Consider the following 18,275-nt stretch of genomic DNA (forward strand, 5'->3'; position numbering starts at 1 on the left):
GATAATTTTTTTCACCAAATACTTCCTTGACCTGAATGTAACCAATAGGATCTTGTCTGGCTATACAGTGAGTTGGTATTATAGTAACCTAGTCATGCCACTGTACCATCATTCTGCTCTTATGCGCACGGCATGAGAAGATATGACTGGTGAACATGGGGAACTCTTCCTGTAAACGCTGCTGCCGCCGGTGTTGCCGAACGAAGAAAGAACAGCCGTCCATCAACCGTCACAGGGTCAAGTCAATCCACGACTATCCCTCACGCACAATATGGGATCTAAATCTGAAGAAAGGAGATGTTCTGGAAGTGATATCTGAGACTGAGTACTGGTTGTTCGTGAGGAGACAAACAGCTAAGGTTGACGGATCTAAAGTGCAGGAACATGGATATGTGCCTAAAGACTTCGTCAAGCCGCTGGATAGCGTAGAGGCCGAGTTGTAAGTACTTGAGTTGTTCTTTTGATCATTTCGAGCTTGTGTGAATGAATAATGTACAGAGTTATCTCATGCTTTGTGTTTTGAATCCTTGCCCTGAATGAAACTGGAATCCCATCTTTCCAGTTTCACAAGTTTTGGTGAAACAGCATACAGTGCTGTTATTGCTGTAGAAATGACTCATGAGAATGATCACAGAGATGGGGTTTGGAAATTACTTATAGAACACCAAGATATATGCTATTAGGATGAATCTCATGAAAACTGTCATGAGACAAGTAAAATAAATAATAAAATAAAGATCATGTAACATTATTCAAATATCAAATAAACACATTTCCTCCATATTTTAATTAATAATGTTGAATAAAATTGTTTTTTCCCAACCTGTCCAGACAAAATAATTTTTACAAATAAAAAATCTGCATAAATATTACAGTTTATTAAACTTAAAATGATACTTTGCAAATCAATAAATGTAATAATAAATAAATAGTACATTTATTTTTCAGTTTATTTATCTATAATTGTATATGCCTATATAAATAAAATTGCATATATAAAATTGTACATGTATATCAGTATGTGAAAGAGGTTTTTTTTCTTCTTCGAGATTCATCCATTATATTGTTTACTTTATTGTTCAGTTAATATGTGGTAGTAGAATGTTGTTACACCACATACATTGGACACAAATAAAAATGAACGTCATAAAAACTAGTATCAATCTATTTTCAGATGGTATTTTGAGAATGTTAAAATGCGTATAGAGGCCCGGAGATGTTTGCTGAGACCCCAGAATCATGAGGGTGCATTTCTCATCTGGAAGTGTTGTGAGAATAACAATTACTACTTATCAGGTACATGTGATTCACACACACATCATGTCTCAAGCCTCTACTGCTTTTCATTTAACTGTATTTTTTGCACTCTAACTACGTTGAAAAGATATAATTTAAAAATGAACCAGTCTTAATCTTAACTTTCAGAACAGCTGAATAACATTTTCTGTAATTATTTAATTTAAAGTGAGGAATGGACCTCATGTACGACATTACCGGATCAAGCAGAGGGAAAGCGAAAAGCAGTTTTTCCTTGTTCATCATACACCTTTCCAGACCTTGCGTGAGCTGGTAGAGTTTTACTCTAAAAATGAAGGCGGACTCTGCACAAAGCTTCATGAACCCTGTGTGAAGGTCAGTAAAGAGTCTGAACCTACAGATTATTGAAAGCAGGGCAGCATCCTATAAATAAGTTTTTCAGTTCACTTCCAATCTGTTCATTACTCTTCTAGCTGGACCAGCCAGCTCCTCTTACTCTGTCATTTGACTCCAAATGGGAGGTAGAGAGAAGTTCACTAATCAGAATAAAGAAGCTCGGCAGTGGGGCGTTTGCCGATGTGTGGCAGGGGCTCTGGAACAAGACAACAGATGTGGCCATCAAAGAGTTCAAAGGTAATTAATAAATCGATTAATTCAGTGGCTCTCGACAGGTTTTACTTCAGGTCCCATATTTTACGTTGGATATTGAGTGGTGAACCAACAGTGTTTATCATACAAAAGCAAACAAAATGCACAACTTGGTTAGACATAAACATGGAATACCATATTTTTTTTACCCTTTACATTTATCTGTAAAGGGTAAATAAATAATCTGCCCTTGTACCCTTGTATGGTGTTCGGGTCTGTTGGACCCGTTTAAATTTTTTATCAAAAGAAAAATGATACAATTAATTATTTTTTCAACCTCAGACTCATTGGCCTTGGCTCATTTTCTGTGAAGAACATATATCAGAACACATTTTCAATGACCACACACTGTACACCCCCCCTACACATTTATATTACACACAGGATGTTCGGGTCCACTGGGGCTAATAATAGTGTGGAAATTTTAGGTCCTGTGTACCTTTACTCTGTCCTCCTCCTGTCAGGGCTTGCTGTTATTGTGTGTGTGGGTGTGTGTGTGTTCTTGTATATGGTTTATGAGGACACAAATGTGTATAATGATGACATGGGTATTACAACGTAAACATGGTTTATGAGGACATCTGTGTCCTCATAAACCAGACGGCTTAAAAAACATACTAAATGGTGTTTTTTGAAATTCAAAAAAGGCCCAACGTTTTCTGTGATTGGTAGGTTTAGGGGTAGGGTTAGTATAGGGGGATAGATTGTACAGTTTGTACATTATAGGAAAACCATTACGCCTATGTGTGTGTGTAAACCACGTATCCAAGTGAGTGTGTGTGAGTGCGAGTTTGTGTGTGCGTGAGTGTGTGTGTGCGTGCGTGAGTGTGTGCGTGCATGTGAGAGAGAGATTGTGTGTAAGTGTGAGAGAGTGTGAGTGCAAAAGTGAGTTTTGTTTCTACCCCTGCCATTCCCACACAAGGTTGCAATTCTTAAATGTGATCTAAAAGGTAAAGGGAAAATATTAACCATATATGCTGTTTATATTGCTTGTAATTGGGATGAAGTAAACATCTGTTGAGTATTTTAACAGAAATTGTTTGATTATGTTGAATTAAAAACCCAAAAATGCAGCGGGTCCACCAGACCCATAGAACACTGGCTGAATAACAAAAATATGAACACCACACAAGGGTAAAAGGGATAGTTCATCCAAAATTTTAAATTATGTCATTACTTATCCTCAAGTTGTTTCAAACCTGTTTGAGTTTCTTTCTTCTGTTCAACACAAAAGAAGATATTTCAAAGAATGCTGATGACCAGAAAGTTGATGGCACCCATTGACTTCCATAGTAAGTATACTATATGCCTAGTTCTGTCATGAAACTCCATATATGGCGCCGGCTGATGGGTCCTTAATGCAAACTGGTGATATTTACAACGTCAACTACTTGACACAAGCTGATTGGTTCATGTCGCATCTGCAGCCAATGAGCTTGTTGCTCAACATTTAAATGGCTGGTTATCATTCACGATAGCAGTTTGCAGCGTGCTTTCAGAGTTCGTCTAAAAGCCTCCACCTTCCCCAGCTCCACCTGTAAAGATCTGCTAGGGGTAATTGGTATATGATATTTGTGCAGCAGCGTATCGGATATGTATTGTATTATTGTATACAGTCGCAAGTTCCTGTACTTGTTCTACAGCAGCAGCAGCAGCAATAATCTACAACAACAGCAGCAATTCAGCAGCCAAGACCAAATACATTAACATAGTAATATCCATTACCATGCTAAAAATCTTCAGAGAGTTGTCATGATAGAACTTCTTTTGTGTTCAACAGAAGAAAGAAACTCCTACAGGTGTGACCATCTGCCTAATAAGCTGTTGGTCCTCCGCATATGACCAAATCAGCGCCGAACTACCAAGGCATGGACTATACAAGAGCCCTGAATGCTGTAAACAGCAGATCCTTCAAGTTCTGTAGGTTATGAGGTGGAGCCACCGTGGATTGAACTTGTTGGTCCAGCACATCCCACATTTGCTCGGTTGGATTGAGATCTGGGGAATTTTTTGACCAGGGAAACACCTTGAGTTCTTCATCATCTTCCTCAAACCATTCCTGAACAATGTGTGCAGTGTGGCAGGTGCATTATCCTGCTGAAAGAGGCCACTATTGTCATGAAGGGGTGTACCTGGTCATAAACAATGTTTATGATCGGTCACACCTGTCAAAATACACATAAATGGCCGGACCCAGTGTTTCCCAGAAGAACATTGCCCAGAGCATCACACTCCCTCTATCGGCTTGTCGTTGTCACTTCTCCATGTTAACGGCGCACACGTACATGGCCGTCCACATGATGTAAAAGAAAGCAGGACTCATCGGGCCTGGCGACCTTGTTCCACCTCACCAAGTTCCAGTTCCAATGCTTGCGTGCCTATTGTAAGCTCTTTCGATGGTGGACAGGGGTCATCATACACTGTAAAAACTAAAGGAGCCTCAAATATCCTGTCGGATACTCAAGGAACTTCAAAATGTAATTTAAGTGCCTCAAAGCTCTTTCTCCTATTGTAGGGTTACTGGAGGAGCATTGACCATTTTTGAGGTTCTTGCTGGAACTTATGGGATCCTTTAAGCACTTTGTATTTAGTTCACAGGTTCTGGAGTCACCTTTTCATTACCATGAGACCTCAAAGTGCTTTGGGGGAAGATAGAGGAACTTGAATGCGATAAAAGGGTTATTGGAAGATCTTTTAACATTTAAGTGGTTCCTGGAAGATCTCTTATGTTAAAGCCAGCATCTGGAGGAACCCAATGGTTCAGTGAGGCCAGAATAAGATTATTATTATCCTATTATTATTATTATAGGCTACTTAAGTTTGATTCAGTATACATACCCAGGTGAAAAACACGTACTATTAAATGTATTAAAAATGCACTTGAGTGTGTTTTTAATAGGCCTACAATACAAATATACTTTAATGCATTTTTAATACATTTAACAGTAGCCTACCTCTTTTTCACCTGGGTAGCTTACATTTATTTAGTATAGGCCTATTTTATTGATTAATTTAAACCTTAAACAACAACACTAATAATAATATTAATAATATGAATAAGAAGAACCAGGAGTCGGAAGAAAAGTTTTATTCTGTCACGAAACTGCTGCTATTCCTCAGCTGTCGTAGCTTCAGTGATGCTCGCGCTGCTCGCGCGCAATCAAAGCTCAGCTGATCGACGTCACCGGGAAACTAACGGCTCCTCTCATCAAAGCTTCCGACGTTTGTTCGGCTCTCCGTTACAAGGTTTGTAAACTCGCCAAATAAATATAAATACAGAGTCTACTCACTATATATTCAAACACACACATATATATATAAACTAAATGTATTATACATTACTACGTTTGGTTTTTACAGTGTTTACCACTCGTTTATTGCACAGTATCTGGTATGAAGGTTTTAGCCGGCCCGCGATGTTAACTATACGTTGATCTAATGAGCAAATGGAAATGATTGACTTATTGTCTTAGATTGATTTAGTCATTCATTCAACATATTCTGTACAACTGTGTCTTCAAATTGCTGATATAGCCTAACTAATGTAGCTGATTCCTGCTGTCGTCATTGGCGTTTGTTATGAATAACAAAAGCCAGTTAATATAGTTTGGTCTGTTTTTGTTTAGCCTAACTTTACTACAGGTGCTCTCATTCTTTCAAATACCATTTTAGAGCCATTTACTGGTCAATAAATATTATGTTGTTAATAATTAGCTTTGTTATTTTGTTTCCCCAGAACAACCATTACATTTCTAAAATAATCTGAATATTTCAGTGGCAACATTGAATTACAGTAAGTTACCTGCTCCACATGCTTTATTAGTATGAACTTTTCTGTGTGAAATTGTATTGTTTGACTGTGTACTTGTGTTTTTTAATCAGTTATTCTTTGAAAATCTTCCCTCATGCTCTCAAATCTCATTCATGTTACTCAGAAAAATAATATCACTATTATTTTATATTATTATTATCACTATAAAAAGCTATATATGGCTTCAGAAGACTTACAACACAACCCATAACACATGAGTTGTGAACTCATTGATTATTTTTAGGATCTTTTCTTACATTTTTGGAGCTTAACCATTTTTACATAAATTGTTGCATTGAATTGAACTAGACAAGTGTACAGAATGGTTTCATGAATGATTTACATAATTGTTTTCTGCTTGTTTCATGCAGTGAAATCGAACAGTGACTGGGGTTGCATTATGCCTGAGATCTGCTTTTGGGTTCCACAGACAGAAAGTCAAACAGGTTTGGAACGTCACAAGGCTGAAATTTTATTAACATTTCACAACTATCACTTTAATAACCCTACTAACAGTAAATTGTGTTCTTTGCAGGGATCTCGGTAAGCTGAAATACAAGTTTGAACAAGAATAAAAATCCTCCTGTAGACCTGAAAATCACTGAAGTGCCTGGACCATCCACCAAAAAAGAGGAAAAACAAACGGAAAATGAAGCTGATGCACCTTTTCAGTTTTCTAACTCTTTAAGTATCTCACATGTCACTCGTGAAGATTTTATTATTGATTGCATTTTATGTTGCAGTGAGTAAAGGTGCTGTCACATTTTTGAATTTCGTGAAATTACACAGGCAAAAAAGTCCATTGACCATTGTCAGCAGTGTAGCGACGTAATGTATGAAGCACAGCTCACACAGGAGTCAAGCAGCATTCCAGTGACCAACTTGGTCCCATAGTGACATTTGTGACCACAAACGAAATTGCTGATTGTGTGGATTCTTATTGAAATGACTGAAATTCACCAGTGAACATTCACAGAACAACAGATAATTTTACTTCACCTTAATACTGTTTCCAGGTCGAAGCCTCTACTTCCTCTATCTTGTTTCATGAGAATACTCAACAACCATTTATGAACACTGTTGATTCAAGTCACACATTTAAGCTTTTCAAAAGTCATAGTGTACATTACAGTCTCCAGTCTAACGGCATCCCAGACTTCAACATTTTATGATTCAAAATAGCTGAATAACAGAGATTTCGGAATAGAGATAAAGGTTAGGATCATAATTTTCAGGAATATTACAGTACAATGAGTGCATATTAGCACTGTTTGTTTGTTTTTGGCATCTGATAGAGCTTTTGGACCTGGAAACAGTGATGTCAGACTTAACAATTGGACTGAAACACAAATTTTTTAAAGTTAAGTGAAGATGGACATTTTTAATTAGTCAAAATGTATATATATATTTTTTTACATTGATTTATTTCCTGGAACATATGCGTTTCCATGCATTTTGTTGAAATGTCTTTTCTTGTGTGACTATGGTTGATTATTCATGTTGCTTATGTATTATACTTTTTTTTTGTGTATTCATTGATATTAATGTATAGTTAACTTTTTTTTCATGTGCATGGAAGTGTATGTATAAAAATGAATATAAAATATGTAATAAACAATTCTTATTTTGTATTTGGTTCAATTTGTTTATTATAATAGAAGTCAAAGGTAACCATAGTAACAACATGAAATTAAATATAAAAAAAATGAAATTTGGTTCCTGGAGGCACCCAAAGTGGTTCCACACAGTGCCTAATATAAGAGTTCCTCAGGAAACTTGTGTGGTTCTTCAGAGAACCACCACTTTTTAAAGGGTGCCTAGAGGATCTACAGACGGTTCCGCCGGTGTGGCAAAGTGAAGAACCCCAAAAGGTTCCTCCAGGCACCTTTTATTTTTACAGGCACTCTGATAGGTCTGCGTCTACACAGGAGAATGATGCTCTGTGTTGTGGTATTCCTCCCGTAACCATCATTTAAATTTTGTGCGACTTGTCCCACAGTGGACATTCTGTTGGCTCGGACCGGACGGCATAACCTTCCTTGCTCTTGTGCATCAATGAGCTCTGGGCGCCCAACACACCTGTAACTGGTTTATGGTTTGTCCCACCTTGGATAACTGTTCTCACCACTGCTGACCGGGAGCAACACACCAGCCTTGCCGTTTCAGAGATACTCTGACCCATTCACCTTGCAATAACAATTTGGCTCTAGTCAAAGTCGCTCAGATCTTTATTCCTGCCCATTTCTCCTGCATCAACACATTGATTATGAGAAATGATTATTTGCTTACCATATACTCTGCCCAGACCTTAACATGTGGCCTTGTTAGGAGATGATTAATGATATTCGCTTCATCTGTGACTGGTCATAATGTTTTGGCTCATAAATATTTTTTCTTGGTTTGTTTCATGATGCAACTTTTTGTCTGTACCATTTTACTTGCAGTTGTCAATTATCCATATATCAAAACAGAGATTGACATCATGAAAGAGCTGCATCATGAGCGTTTGCTGAGGCTCTATGCTGTGTGTACCACTAGTGAACCCGTCTGTTTAGTGACAGAGCTCATGAAAAATGGCTCTTTAAAGACATTTCTCATCGGTAAGTGAACTAATATTAACTTGTATGCAGATAATAAACACCACAGATACCTTTACCTCAATCTTGATCTTAATTGACACATTGCTTTTACAGAAAAAAAAGAAACAATTTAGATATTCACATAAGCTTATATCTTTCCCCAGGCCACAAAGAGAAACAAGATCTAGAGTTTTCGCTCATGATGGATTTTGCTGTCCAGGTAACTTGATTTCTTTGAGAGTAATTGAGATCTGGAGAATTTTTAGACCAGGGCAAATATCAAATATCAAAAATCATATGACCAGTTTTTAGACCAGGGCAAATATCAAATATCAAAAATCATAGACCGTTTTCCTTAAAGGGATTGTTCAACCAAAAATTTAAATTCTGTCATTAATTACTCACCATCATAGTTCCAGGGCCCTATTTTAACGATCTGAAACGCAAGTGTCAAGCGCAAAGCGCAAGTAACTTTGTGGGCGGGTCTCGGCGCTGTTGCTATTTTCCCGGCGGGATAAATGACTCTTGCGCCAGGCGCAAATCTAAAATGGGTTGGTCTGAAGTAGCTTCATTATTCATAGGTGTGGTTTGGGCGTAACGTGAAATAAACCAATCAGAGCGTCATCTCACATTCCCTTTAAGAGAAGACGCGCTTTTTCCATAGCGGATTGCTATTGTAACGGCGGATTTGCCAGGTTCACAGCCAAGGAGAACAACGCTCTCGTCACGGCCGTAAAAGAGAGAAGTTACATTGAAATGGAGAAACCCACCCAAATTAACTTCGGTTAAACAGGCGTATGATAATTTGGGTAAATGTGTAAGCTAGATGTATGCTTTTATAATAAATCGTCTATCTATCTATCTATCTATCTATCTATCTATCTATCTATCTATCTATCTATCTATCTATCTATCTATCTATCTATCTATCGTAATAATGTATGATTTGCAAAAATGAAAACTGCTGCTTCTGTGTAGATGAGAGAATCAAAGTGTATGCGCGTTGTGCACACGCTACATTGATTATGGCTTAAAATAGAATATGAATAACATGCGCAACCCGCCACTGACTTTAAACTATTTTTTCCTGGTTAGTGGCGCAATTATTTTCTAAACCTGCAAAATAGCATGAAGGAACGTTTGCGCCGGAACACGCCTCCTCTTTGCGCTGAACCGCCCCCGGGAGCGCAAGTGTATTTCCTAACTTACCGACGTGCTTCTGTGGAGGGAAAAGTCCGCTTTGCGCCAGTGCAAAATAGGAATGATACATGCGTCGGTGTACAAAGTCACTTGCGCTGGGTGCAAGATAGGGCCCCCAAACCCAGTAGTCTTTCATTGATCTTCAGAACACAAATGTAAACCTGAGAGCTTTCTGTCCCTCCATTGACAACTACCACTTCATTCTCGTGTTACACAGCACGTTTGAGCTTTGCAAGAACCAGTGAGGTTCATTCTCGTGTTACGCAGCACGTTTGAGCTTCCTCAAAAAGGTTTGTTAAACCTTCTGTTTATGTCCGCTGATCAATACTTAAATGTAAATAAATGCCTAAATTCAATCTGCTCATCATATAAAATGTTCGTGTCTCTTCAGGAAATTTGGGCTAAACCGCTGAATTCATATGGATTAGTTTTATGATCTCCTAATGATCTTTTTGAAGCATCAAAGTGATAGTTGTGTAGCTGTCAATGGAGAGTAAAAAACTGGCTTAGATTTCAAATAGATCTTCATTTGTGTTCCGAAGATCATACGGGTTTGGAACGGCATGAGGCTGAGTAATTACTGACAGACTTTTCATTTTTGGGTGAACTAAACCTTTAAAAACAATTAAGCTTAACAGGAAACTCCCACAGTCGGATTTATTTAAAAGGTGGGGGAAATGTAGGGCAGGATTTTATCTATTAGGATTGTGAAAAGTGTCTTTTGACAAATAAGAGTGGTTGTACAAGGTTTACATATAACCAATATTTATCAATATAATATATTTGTATCTCTATAAGTAAGCAGTTCATAGACTTGTTGCTCTGTTGGTTTAGGTGGCCCGACACAGCAACATTGATATTGATGTTAGGGAGAGAGATGGCATGTTCATTATTTCTGCAATTCCGTTCGGTGCTGCTGTCATGCAAGATTGGCTGCTCCTCAATATTCATTTTAATGTTTCCTCATTTCCTCACTCCTCCGCCCTTCAACCCATGACCCGAAAATCGATCATCATGAAGGACATATTAATTCTCTAAATACACTTATGGAGGTGAGGAACGAGGAAAGAGGAAGCCCTCATCGTACAAATGCATTAAAGATGCTCTAAGCGATATCACACGTTTTTTAGGCTGAAACATGTTTTGTCACATACAGCAAACATCTCCTCACTATCCACTAGTCCCCTAGCCTGGAAATCCAGATCTAAATCTAAAAGATTAATGGTCTGGCGTCGACTGATGAAAATCGCCCAGCTCGGGGGGCGGCACCAAACATGCATTTGAAAAACTCACTGCACGCAATTGGATAACACTACGACCAATCACAACAATAAACTCCATACGCTTAGCTTCCAGCGGAGCTAACTGGTAGATTAGACTCTTACCGTATCCCGTCGGCAAAACAGCAAAAACGTCCTTCTTGCAAAGGAACGATTTGAGCGGCGTCTTCTGTTCCTGTTTTAGATAAAAAGCCAAGTCTAACTCGTTCATTGTAGCGGCCAAAGCCGTTTCAAACAACTGGTGTTCATCCATAGCCTTCTTGCAATGTTTACTAATGACTTCGACGTCACAGCGCTGTCGTCATCTGTTTAGCTCGCCTCTGGCCCGCCTATATCAGATAACCCGATGTGATTGGTGCAGCTCAGATCGAGGGGCATATTTAATGAGCATCATTACTCGACACCAGAGTAACTCGCTGAGCAAATTCAACTTGTGCTCTCGCGAGAACTCTGGATTACCAGGGTACTAATCCCCTGAACACACTGTAAAAAAACGCGGTCTCTGTAGACAGCCCAGGCTCCGCAAACGGCAACAAAAACAAACTGGGCCAGCCTGGACCACGAAACATAACAAACGGTGTTCTAGCCAATAACCGACAAGAACGATTTGGGGGTGGGGGTTAGTGCGCGTGCACATGAACGGGGGTGTGGGGAGTGGAGGAGAGAGAAGCATGAAGAGGGAAGTAAGCTTGAGGAGAGATGTCCTAGACAACGACAACGACTAACATTAGAATTAAATTCTCCGACACACAACCAAAGAGATGACGTTCCGATGAACAAATAGCAAAGAAGAGGGAAGAGGAGAAGGAATGCACGAAGTCCCGAATTTACACGGAAGGGAGGGGGAGGGGACGGGATGAGGAGGAGGGAGGGTCGAGCTAGCCTCCGTTTTGTTTGACAATACTTTGAACGTCAACAAGTGACGTCACCCAACATCGCTTAGAGCACCTTTAACACTTATTTACATCTGGCACAACGTCAGCAGTGCAACTTGCTTTATAAAGGCTGATTTAACCATGGCAAGATAAAACAGCAGCATCAGCCTAGTCTCTTTTTTCATCAGGGAATTTTTATTAAAAATTTTTTTATGCTAAACCAAGGCCATCTCTACAGTATGTCTTGAACACTAGGAGAGGGATTCAAAAATGTTGGGCGGGACTTGATTTTGATTGGATGGTTGTGGTTTGCTATTGGTGGATCTAAACACTCATCAGAGAAGAGAAGTCGCTGCAAATTATTGTAATTAAAGATTATGAGGGCACAACTGCAATACTCTTTATATTTTTGACATTGATGAGTTCTGTAAAACCAACAAAAAATGTGACTTTTAAAACTTTTTGTCAAATATTGGCAAGTATAAGAAATTTGGGGAAACAGTTTAACCATATCGAATTATTGGGGCGGACTTTCCCCCTCAATGTCTATGGTGATTAAGGCCCTGTGGTAAACTAATTATTTATTTTGCCGAATCTCTCAGATTACAGAAGGAATGGCTTACATTGAGAACAAAATAGTTCACAGGGATCTGAGAGCTGAGAACATTCTGCTTACCGACATGCAATGCTGCAAAATAGCCGATTTTGGACTCGCTCAAATTAATCTACCAGGAAACAGGGTTTCATCAGGTGAGATATTTGATACGTACAGTATACATTCATGCAAGCAAATGATAAGACAAACAATAACTACAACAGTTCTTTCTAATGTACCTGCAGATATTAGGGTCCCTGTAAAATGGATGGCCCCTGAGATTTTCGATAACCAGGAGTACACAAGCAAAAGTGACGTCTGGTCTTTCGGCATCCTTTTAACTGAAATTATCACGTATGGAGATGACCCGTACCCTGGTAAACATGCTTAATACATAAATATTAAAGTAAAAAAATACTAAACATAATACATATGTTCTAAGAATGCTTTACTAATGCTCCCGTTAGGTTATGAAAAAATTATTTCTGTTCAAAACGTCCAGTTCCCTTTCAAGGGAACTCACGTTGCGTCGAGATTGACGCTATGGGAACGCATTGCGTGATTGCATCATGAAGCACTTGTAAAATCAGTCAATGGCGTATAGGCGGGTGACGTCATGGCAGGAAGCTATAAAGCGCACCCAGACCAAACATTGTCAGCTTCTGTGTCTTCAGCAAGCGCTCTCTGTGAAATCTGCTCTCAGGGGCCGTTCTGCCAACCCCATCATCTCGTGTGCTTCGGGGCGCAACGGTCTCCAGTGAATTCTAATCTCAGACGAGCCTTTAATAGCCTATTAATAACTCTGGGATTAGAAACTGAAGTATCTTAAATTGTCCGAACCTGATGTATTTTTCTTCTCTGTTATACAGAATAATAAAGAACAGCTGTAAACTGTGTAGGACAAAATCAACGTGGCCCATGTTTCGTACAGTACAGTATAGTTTTATTTAATGCCATGTCAGCATCTGTGGCTACTTTCATGGCATAAACTGATTTACAAAAATACAAGAGTTGCATTTATACAATGAAAATAAAAACAAAGCAAACAGAAAAAAATACAGCAATTAATACTTTACAATATTTTTAACATTAATGTGATACCTGTTCTGGTAAATGCTTACTTTGCTGTTGCTGCTGCTGCTGATGATGCTGATGAAGATGATGATACTGCTGGAGCTGATCTGAGACTGTAGACATTAAAACAAACATATAGGGGATATATTAGCTGATTAAACAATTTTTATGTGACCATGACAAGATGTAAAGATTGCTGACAGTGTTTGGAACTGGCTCACTAGCTCACTGACCTGCTGTAAAGCTGCAGACTCTGCCCAGGCTGCTAGAGGAGATGTTCACAGAGGCTGCTGCACACAAAACATAAGATACTGGTAAGCCTTACCAGTGTTGTGATCATTTTTAAGGCACTCTACGTTTTTAAAATAAATATTGTAGTAATAATAATAATAATAGTTTAAAGTATAAATAACATAAAAAGACTAGCTTTTCTGTGTGAATGAATGTTTCGTTTTTAGCAAACTGTATTTGTCACAGGGACACACAGGAAAGTACGTAGATCCAAATGCAGTATGGCAGTAGTTGTTTAATAAAGTGTAATCCATCTCGTAGTCATCCAGGCAAGGTTCAAAATCCATGATAGCAATCCAAAATACAAATACACAAAACAAGAAACAGGCCAGAACGCAGACCAGAAGTGTAGTGACGATTAACAATGACTCCGTGACAAGGACTAAAACAGACAGGGTATTTATACACAGAAACTAAACAATGTAATGGGAAACAGCTGCATGCAATGATGAGTGATGAGAACAGACAAAGGATTATGGGAATTGCGGTTCCAGAGTGAATGGTGACAGGAAGGGAAAGAGACCTCTAGTGGACACCCGGGGAAACACAAACCAGACACTGTGACAGTATTGAGTAAAAATCGACTGAAATATGTTGAAATAAAAAGTATTTGTATAAGCAACGTATTAAACTGCAAATTAACATTTATATTTCTTATAATAAAAATGAAAGACCTATGTTACAGACATATGAAAGACTGATTTCGTTGATTAGTTTTGGATAGATTATAAATTTTTACTGTAAAAGCTTAACGCTTACGACGGATGCTTCCCTCACGGGCTGGGGTGCGATCATGGATGGTCACTCGGTGCCCATGGACGGGTCACCATCTCACCTGGCACTTAATCACATGGTGATGATGGTTCAGGCTCTACATCCCTGGGCACCAGATTCAGGGAGCAGACATCCTGTCGAGGCAGGGGCTGAGGCCCAGGGAAGGGAGACTCCACCCCGAGGCAGTGGAGCTCATATGGACTTGCAGACGTGGCAGTTCAGCATCTGTACATGGTTCCCCTGATTGTTCTACTTCCGGGAGTTCTGGAGAAAAGAGTTATGGGAGTGTGGGTTTGGCCCCTGAGGGGGCCCAACTCATAGACTCGGGTCTCTCAACTGAGGTTGTTGAGGCCACGATCTCTCTAGAGCTCCCTGCACAGGAAACAAACCGGTTTCCTCCATGGTGCGTTGAAGCAGGAGCAGTATGGCGGCTTTGTAGCCTTGTATTAGGGGTATCCCTACAAGAGGTGCTAGTGCGGCGGGCGGTTCCTTTCCGCACACACTCATCGGGTTTAAAACCTACTTTTGGGCTTCACTCCTGGGTCCCAGGTTATTCTGTCTTTGTTGTGCTCGCCTGATTTCACACAAGACAGGAACTGGTCACTATGGTGGCGTTGGTATAGACGTTCCCATAGCGTCAATCTCGACGCAACGCGAGTTCCCTTGAAAGGCAACGCCTCGGTTACGACTGTAACCTCGGTTCCCTGAAGAGGGAACGAGCGTTGCGTCACCTTGCCATACTTCCGGCGTGCCTGTGATCGACTTGCTTCGACCTATCAGAAGTTGACACGCTTGGTCTGGGTGCGCTTTATAGCTTCCTGCCATGACGTCACCCGCCTATACGCCATTGGACTGATTTTACAAGTGCTTCATGATGCAATCACGCAATGCGTTCCCATAGCGTCAATCTCGACGCAACGCTCGTTCCCTCTTCAGGGAACCAAGGTTACAGTTGTAACCGAGGCGTTTTTAGCTTTTTTTCTTGGTTATGTGAACATTAAAGAAAACATTAAGGGAACGATCCATTTTATCATTTTGCAAACGTGGTAACGTAACTTTTGAATGTTCTCTGAAGGTTCTGAAACTAGTAATAACGTGCAACTAAAACGTTTCAGAAAAAAGTTCCATTAGTGATGTATATATAACATTTTTGTGCTAATGTTCTGCAAATGGTGTTAAAAACCACGAATATTCTATTAATGTTACTGACCGAACGTTTGTTCATTGCACTTTGAGAGAACCTTGCCAGAACGTTAGCCAAAGTTGCGAGAACATTCCCTGTTTGCTGGGATTGCATCTCACCCAACTCTGGTATATTTCTTCCTTCTACAATCTCAGATCAAGACAAAATGACATGCGTTCGAGCCATTCAGAGAGGAGAGCGTATGCAGCGACCGCCTGGCTGCCCCGAAGCGCTCTACGACATTATGCTGCTGTGCTGGAGGCCAAACCCTGAAGAGAGGCCAACATTTACTGAGCTGCAGGAGAAGCTGATGGCTCTCATACATGAGCCTGTTACTGAACTGGAGTAGACTCTGTAGATATGAGAGAGTTGAGAATCTTTTGAGCATGTAGTATCTTACACAGTATGTAACCAACATGAGGTAATCGCCCAATTATTTTTTTTTTTTTACTGAAATGCATTATAAAGCATTACAATCAAAATTTAAATCAACATAAAGACAGTACAAGAAGTCATGTATTGATTTGTAAATACTCAAATAATATATATATATATATATATATATATATATATATATATATATATATTATACTGTATATATAATTTGAGTATTATATATATAAAAAAAGCAAAATAAATTGCATTGTGACACTATTTTCATGAAAATTAAGAACATTTAAGTCACAAATGTATGTGTGTAATACAATGTTCTTAATTGTCAAAAATAAAAAAATAGTTTCACAATGCAAAAACAATATTATTTAATTTTGGGGTGATGTGACATCTTGACAGGTTCCATGAGATTCATCCAAACACTATATCAAGACTGTTACATAAATCTCTCATGCACATGATTATGAATTACTATTACTAGTAACTAGTAGTATTGCTTAGTATTACTTAAGGTGATTATGAAGTTTCTTAGTTTCAATATTCCATTGCTGACTGACCTTTTTTGACCAATGTTGCTATACTAGAAAAATAATGGCTGTTCTGATGTTGTGAAATGGCCTGTCAACTTTCAACATTTGGTGACAGCAGAGCCTTTGCAAATGAATTTTCTATATGTTGACTCCGTAAACTATTGTTGGAGCATGTATCTTCTGTGACCTGATTAAGAACATTTGAATGTAATAATGTGAATTTTTAAAATGCCTGAGCTGTTGCCATTACTGTAAATGCACTTTTTTTAAAAGGCAGTTTTCCTTCTTCCTTCTGAGAACATTTCAAATGACTTTTACATTACTAAAATGTTTTAAATAATGTTTTAATGTTTTAAACGCTGTAAATACTTCATTGGCCGATTCCTAATCAAGAATTCCACACTGTGACTATTAGAGAAGCTTTACAGTGCTACTTATAGTTTTCTAAGTATAGCCTACACTATTTTCTTTATGTTCAGCATATTAGAATGATTTCTGAAGGATCATGTGACACTGAAGACTGGAGTAATGATGATGAAAATTCAGCTTCGCATCACAGGAATAAATTACATTTAAAAAAATAGATAGATAGATAGATAGATAGATAGATAGATAGATAGATAGATAGATAGATAGATAGATAGATAGATAGATAGATAGACAGATAGACGATTTATTATAAAAGCATACATCTAGCTTACACATTTACCCAAATTATCATACGCCTGTTTAACCGAAGTTAATTTGGGTGGGTTTCTCCATTTCAATGTAACTTCTCTCTTTTACGGCCGTGACGAGAGCGTTGCTCTCCTTGGCTGTGAACCGCTCCTGGCGCGCGCCTGGCAAATCCGCCGTTACAATAGCAATCCGCTATGGAAAAAGCAGGATGCTCTTAAAGGGATAGTTCACTTTGAAATAAATTTTTGGTATGTTTTAGCTTACCTCAAGGGCATCCAAGATGTAGGTGTCTTTTTTTCCGCAGTAGTTTCAATTTTGATATTTTTAGGTCAAACCGTTCTTGTCTGTCAGTCATATAATGCAGGTCTATGGTCATTATCTCAAAACACAAGCACAGAGTCCAAATTAAAACAATTCCCCGTCGTCCAAATTAAACAATTCCCCATCGTAAGTACACATTGATGGCCTAAGACACGAAACGAGCGGTTTGTGTGAGAAAACGAACAGTATTTATATCGTTTTTACCACTTATACGCAGCCATGTCCGAGTGATCTGATCTGACGTGTGCGCAGACTGGTGCATAGATATCAGTGATGCGCGGGTTGATCCGAAATGAGCGGGTGCCTGCGGTCACCCGCGGTTACCCGCGGTTACGAGTCATCCAAAAATATTTTTAATGATATTCGGGTCGCGGTCGGTCGGGTCGTTTGAAATAAAGATGCCAATTAAACCTTTGTAATTTATATAGTAGTATAGAGAGCATAAGCGGAGTGGAGCGGTGAGAATCTTCGCTCATCGCTCACGGAGCACCCCTCCGCTCCCCCGCTCAAAGCTACATCAGGCCGCTCCGCTCATTATCGCTCGATCAGCGCTCAACGCAGTTTGATCCGCGCTCCACTCAAATCGCCCCCCGCTCGCTCCAAAAAGGGGAAAAAAAATCTACATGTAGCCTATATCACTGTAGCTTAGACCACAGCCTTACCTCCTAAAGAACTAATGAGCAACAACAACATTTTTCAAATAGAAATGTTTTATTTCAAATGACAAATTAGGCCTAGGCTATGTAAGAAGGAATATAGCCTACACCAAGTCCTGTAAAATTAAAC

At 39.1% G+C, this 18,275-nt stretch overlaps 1 protein-coding gene and 2 long non-coding RNA genes across 4 annotated transcripts in view; 2 read left to right on the forward strand and 1 right to left on the reverse strand.

Moving 5' to 3' along the window:
• The window catches only part of LOC309479530, a 130,667-nt gene that overhangs the window by 46,650 nt on the left and 65,742 nt on the right, over nt 1-18,275 (reverse strand). The gene's annotated exons all lie outside the window — the stretch shown is intronic.
• LOC309479411 (tyrosine-protein kinase Src42A) lies at nt 111-16,108 on the forward strand. The gene is made up of 9 exons (XM_082143539.1): nt 111-439; nt 1,175-1,296; nt 1,466-1,632; nt 1,731-1,890; nt 8,161-8,316; nt 8,460-8,515; nt 12,253-12,400; nt 12,491-12,622; nt 15,723-16,108. Exons 1-9 carry the CDS (start codon nt 156-158, stop codon nt 15,914-15,916), a joined length of 1,419 nt encoding a protein of 472 aa, XP_081999665.1. The 5' UTR covers nt 111-155; the 3' UTR covers nt 15,917-16,108.
• On the forward strand, nt 4,820-6,897 carry LOC309479521. Of its 2 annotated transcripts, XR_014199260.1 has the most exons (4): nt 4,820-5,151; nt 5,642-5,698; nt 6,088-6,162; nt 6,252-6,897. It is a non-coding gene; the product is annotated as an uncharacterized lncRNA (long non-coding RNA). The 2 variants fall into 2 exon arrangements; XR_014199261.1 differs by lacking the exon at nt 5,642-5,698.

The sequence above is a fragment of the Leuciscus leuciscus genome (genome assembly GCF_965113295.1).
Source record: "Leuciscus leuciscus genome assembly, chromosome: 17".
Taxonomy (NCBI): Eukaryota; Metazoa; Chordata; class Actinopteri; order Cypriniformes; family Leuciscidae; genus Leuciscus; species Leuciscus leuciscus.

Excerpts from the sequence above, each read along its gene's own strand:
- LOC309479411 (XM_082143539.1), top strand. The coding sequence starts at position 156 with ATGGGGAACTCTTCCTGTAAACGCTGCTGCCGCCGGTGTTGCCGAACG. Across the intron at positions 1,297-1,465 it reads TAACAATTACTACTTATCAG|TGAGGAATGGACCTCATGTA; the intron begins GTACATGTGATT and ends TTTAATTTAAAG. Across the intron at positions 8,317-8,459 it reads TTTAAAGACATTTCTCATCG|GCCACAAAGAGAAACAAGAT; the intron begins GTAAGTGAACTA and ends ATCTTTCCCCAG.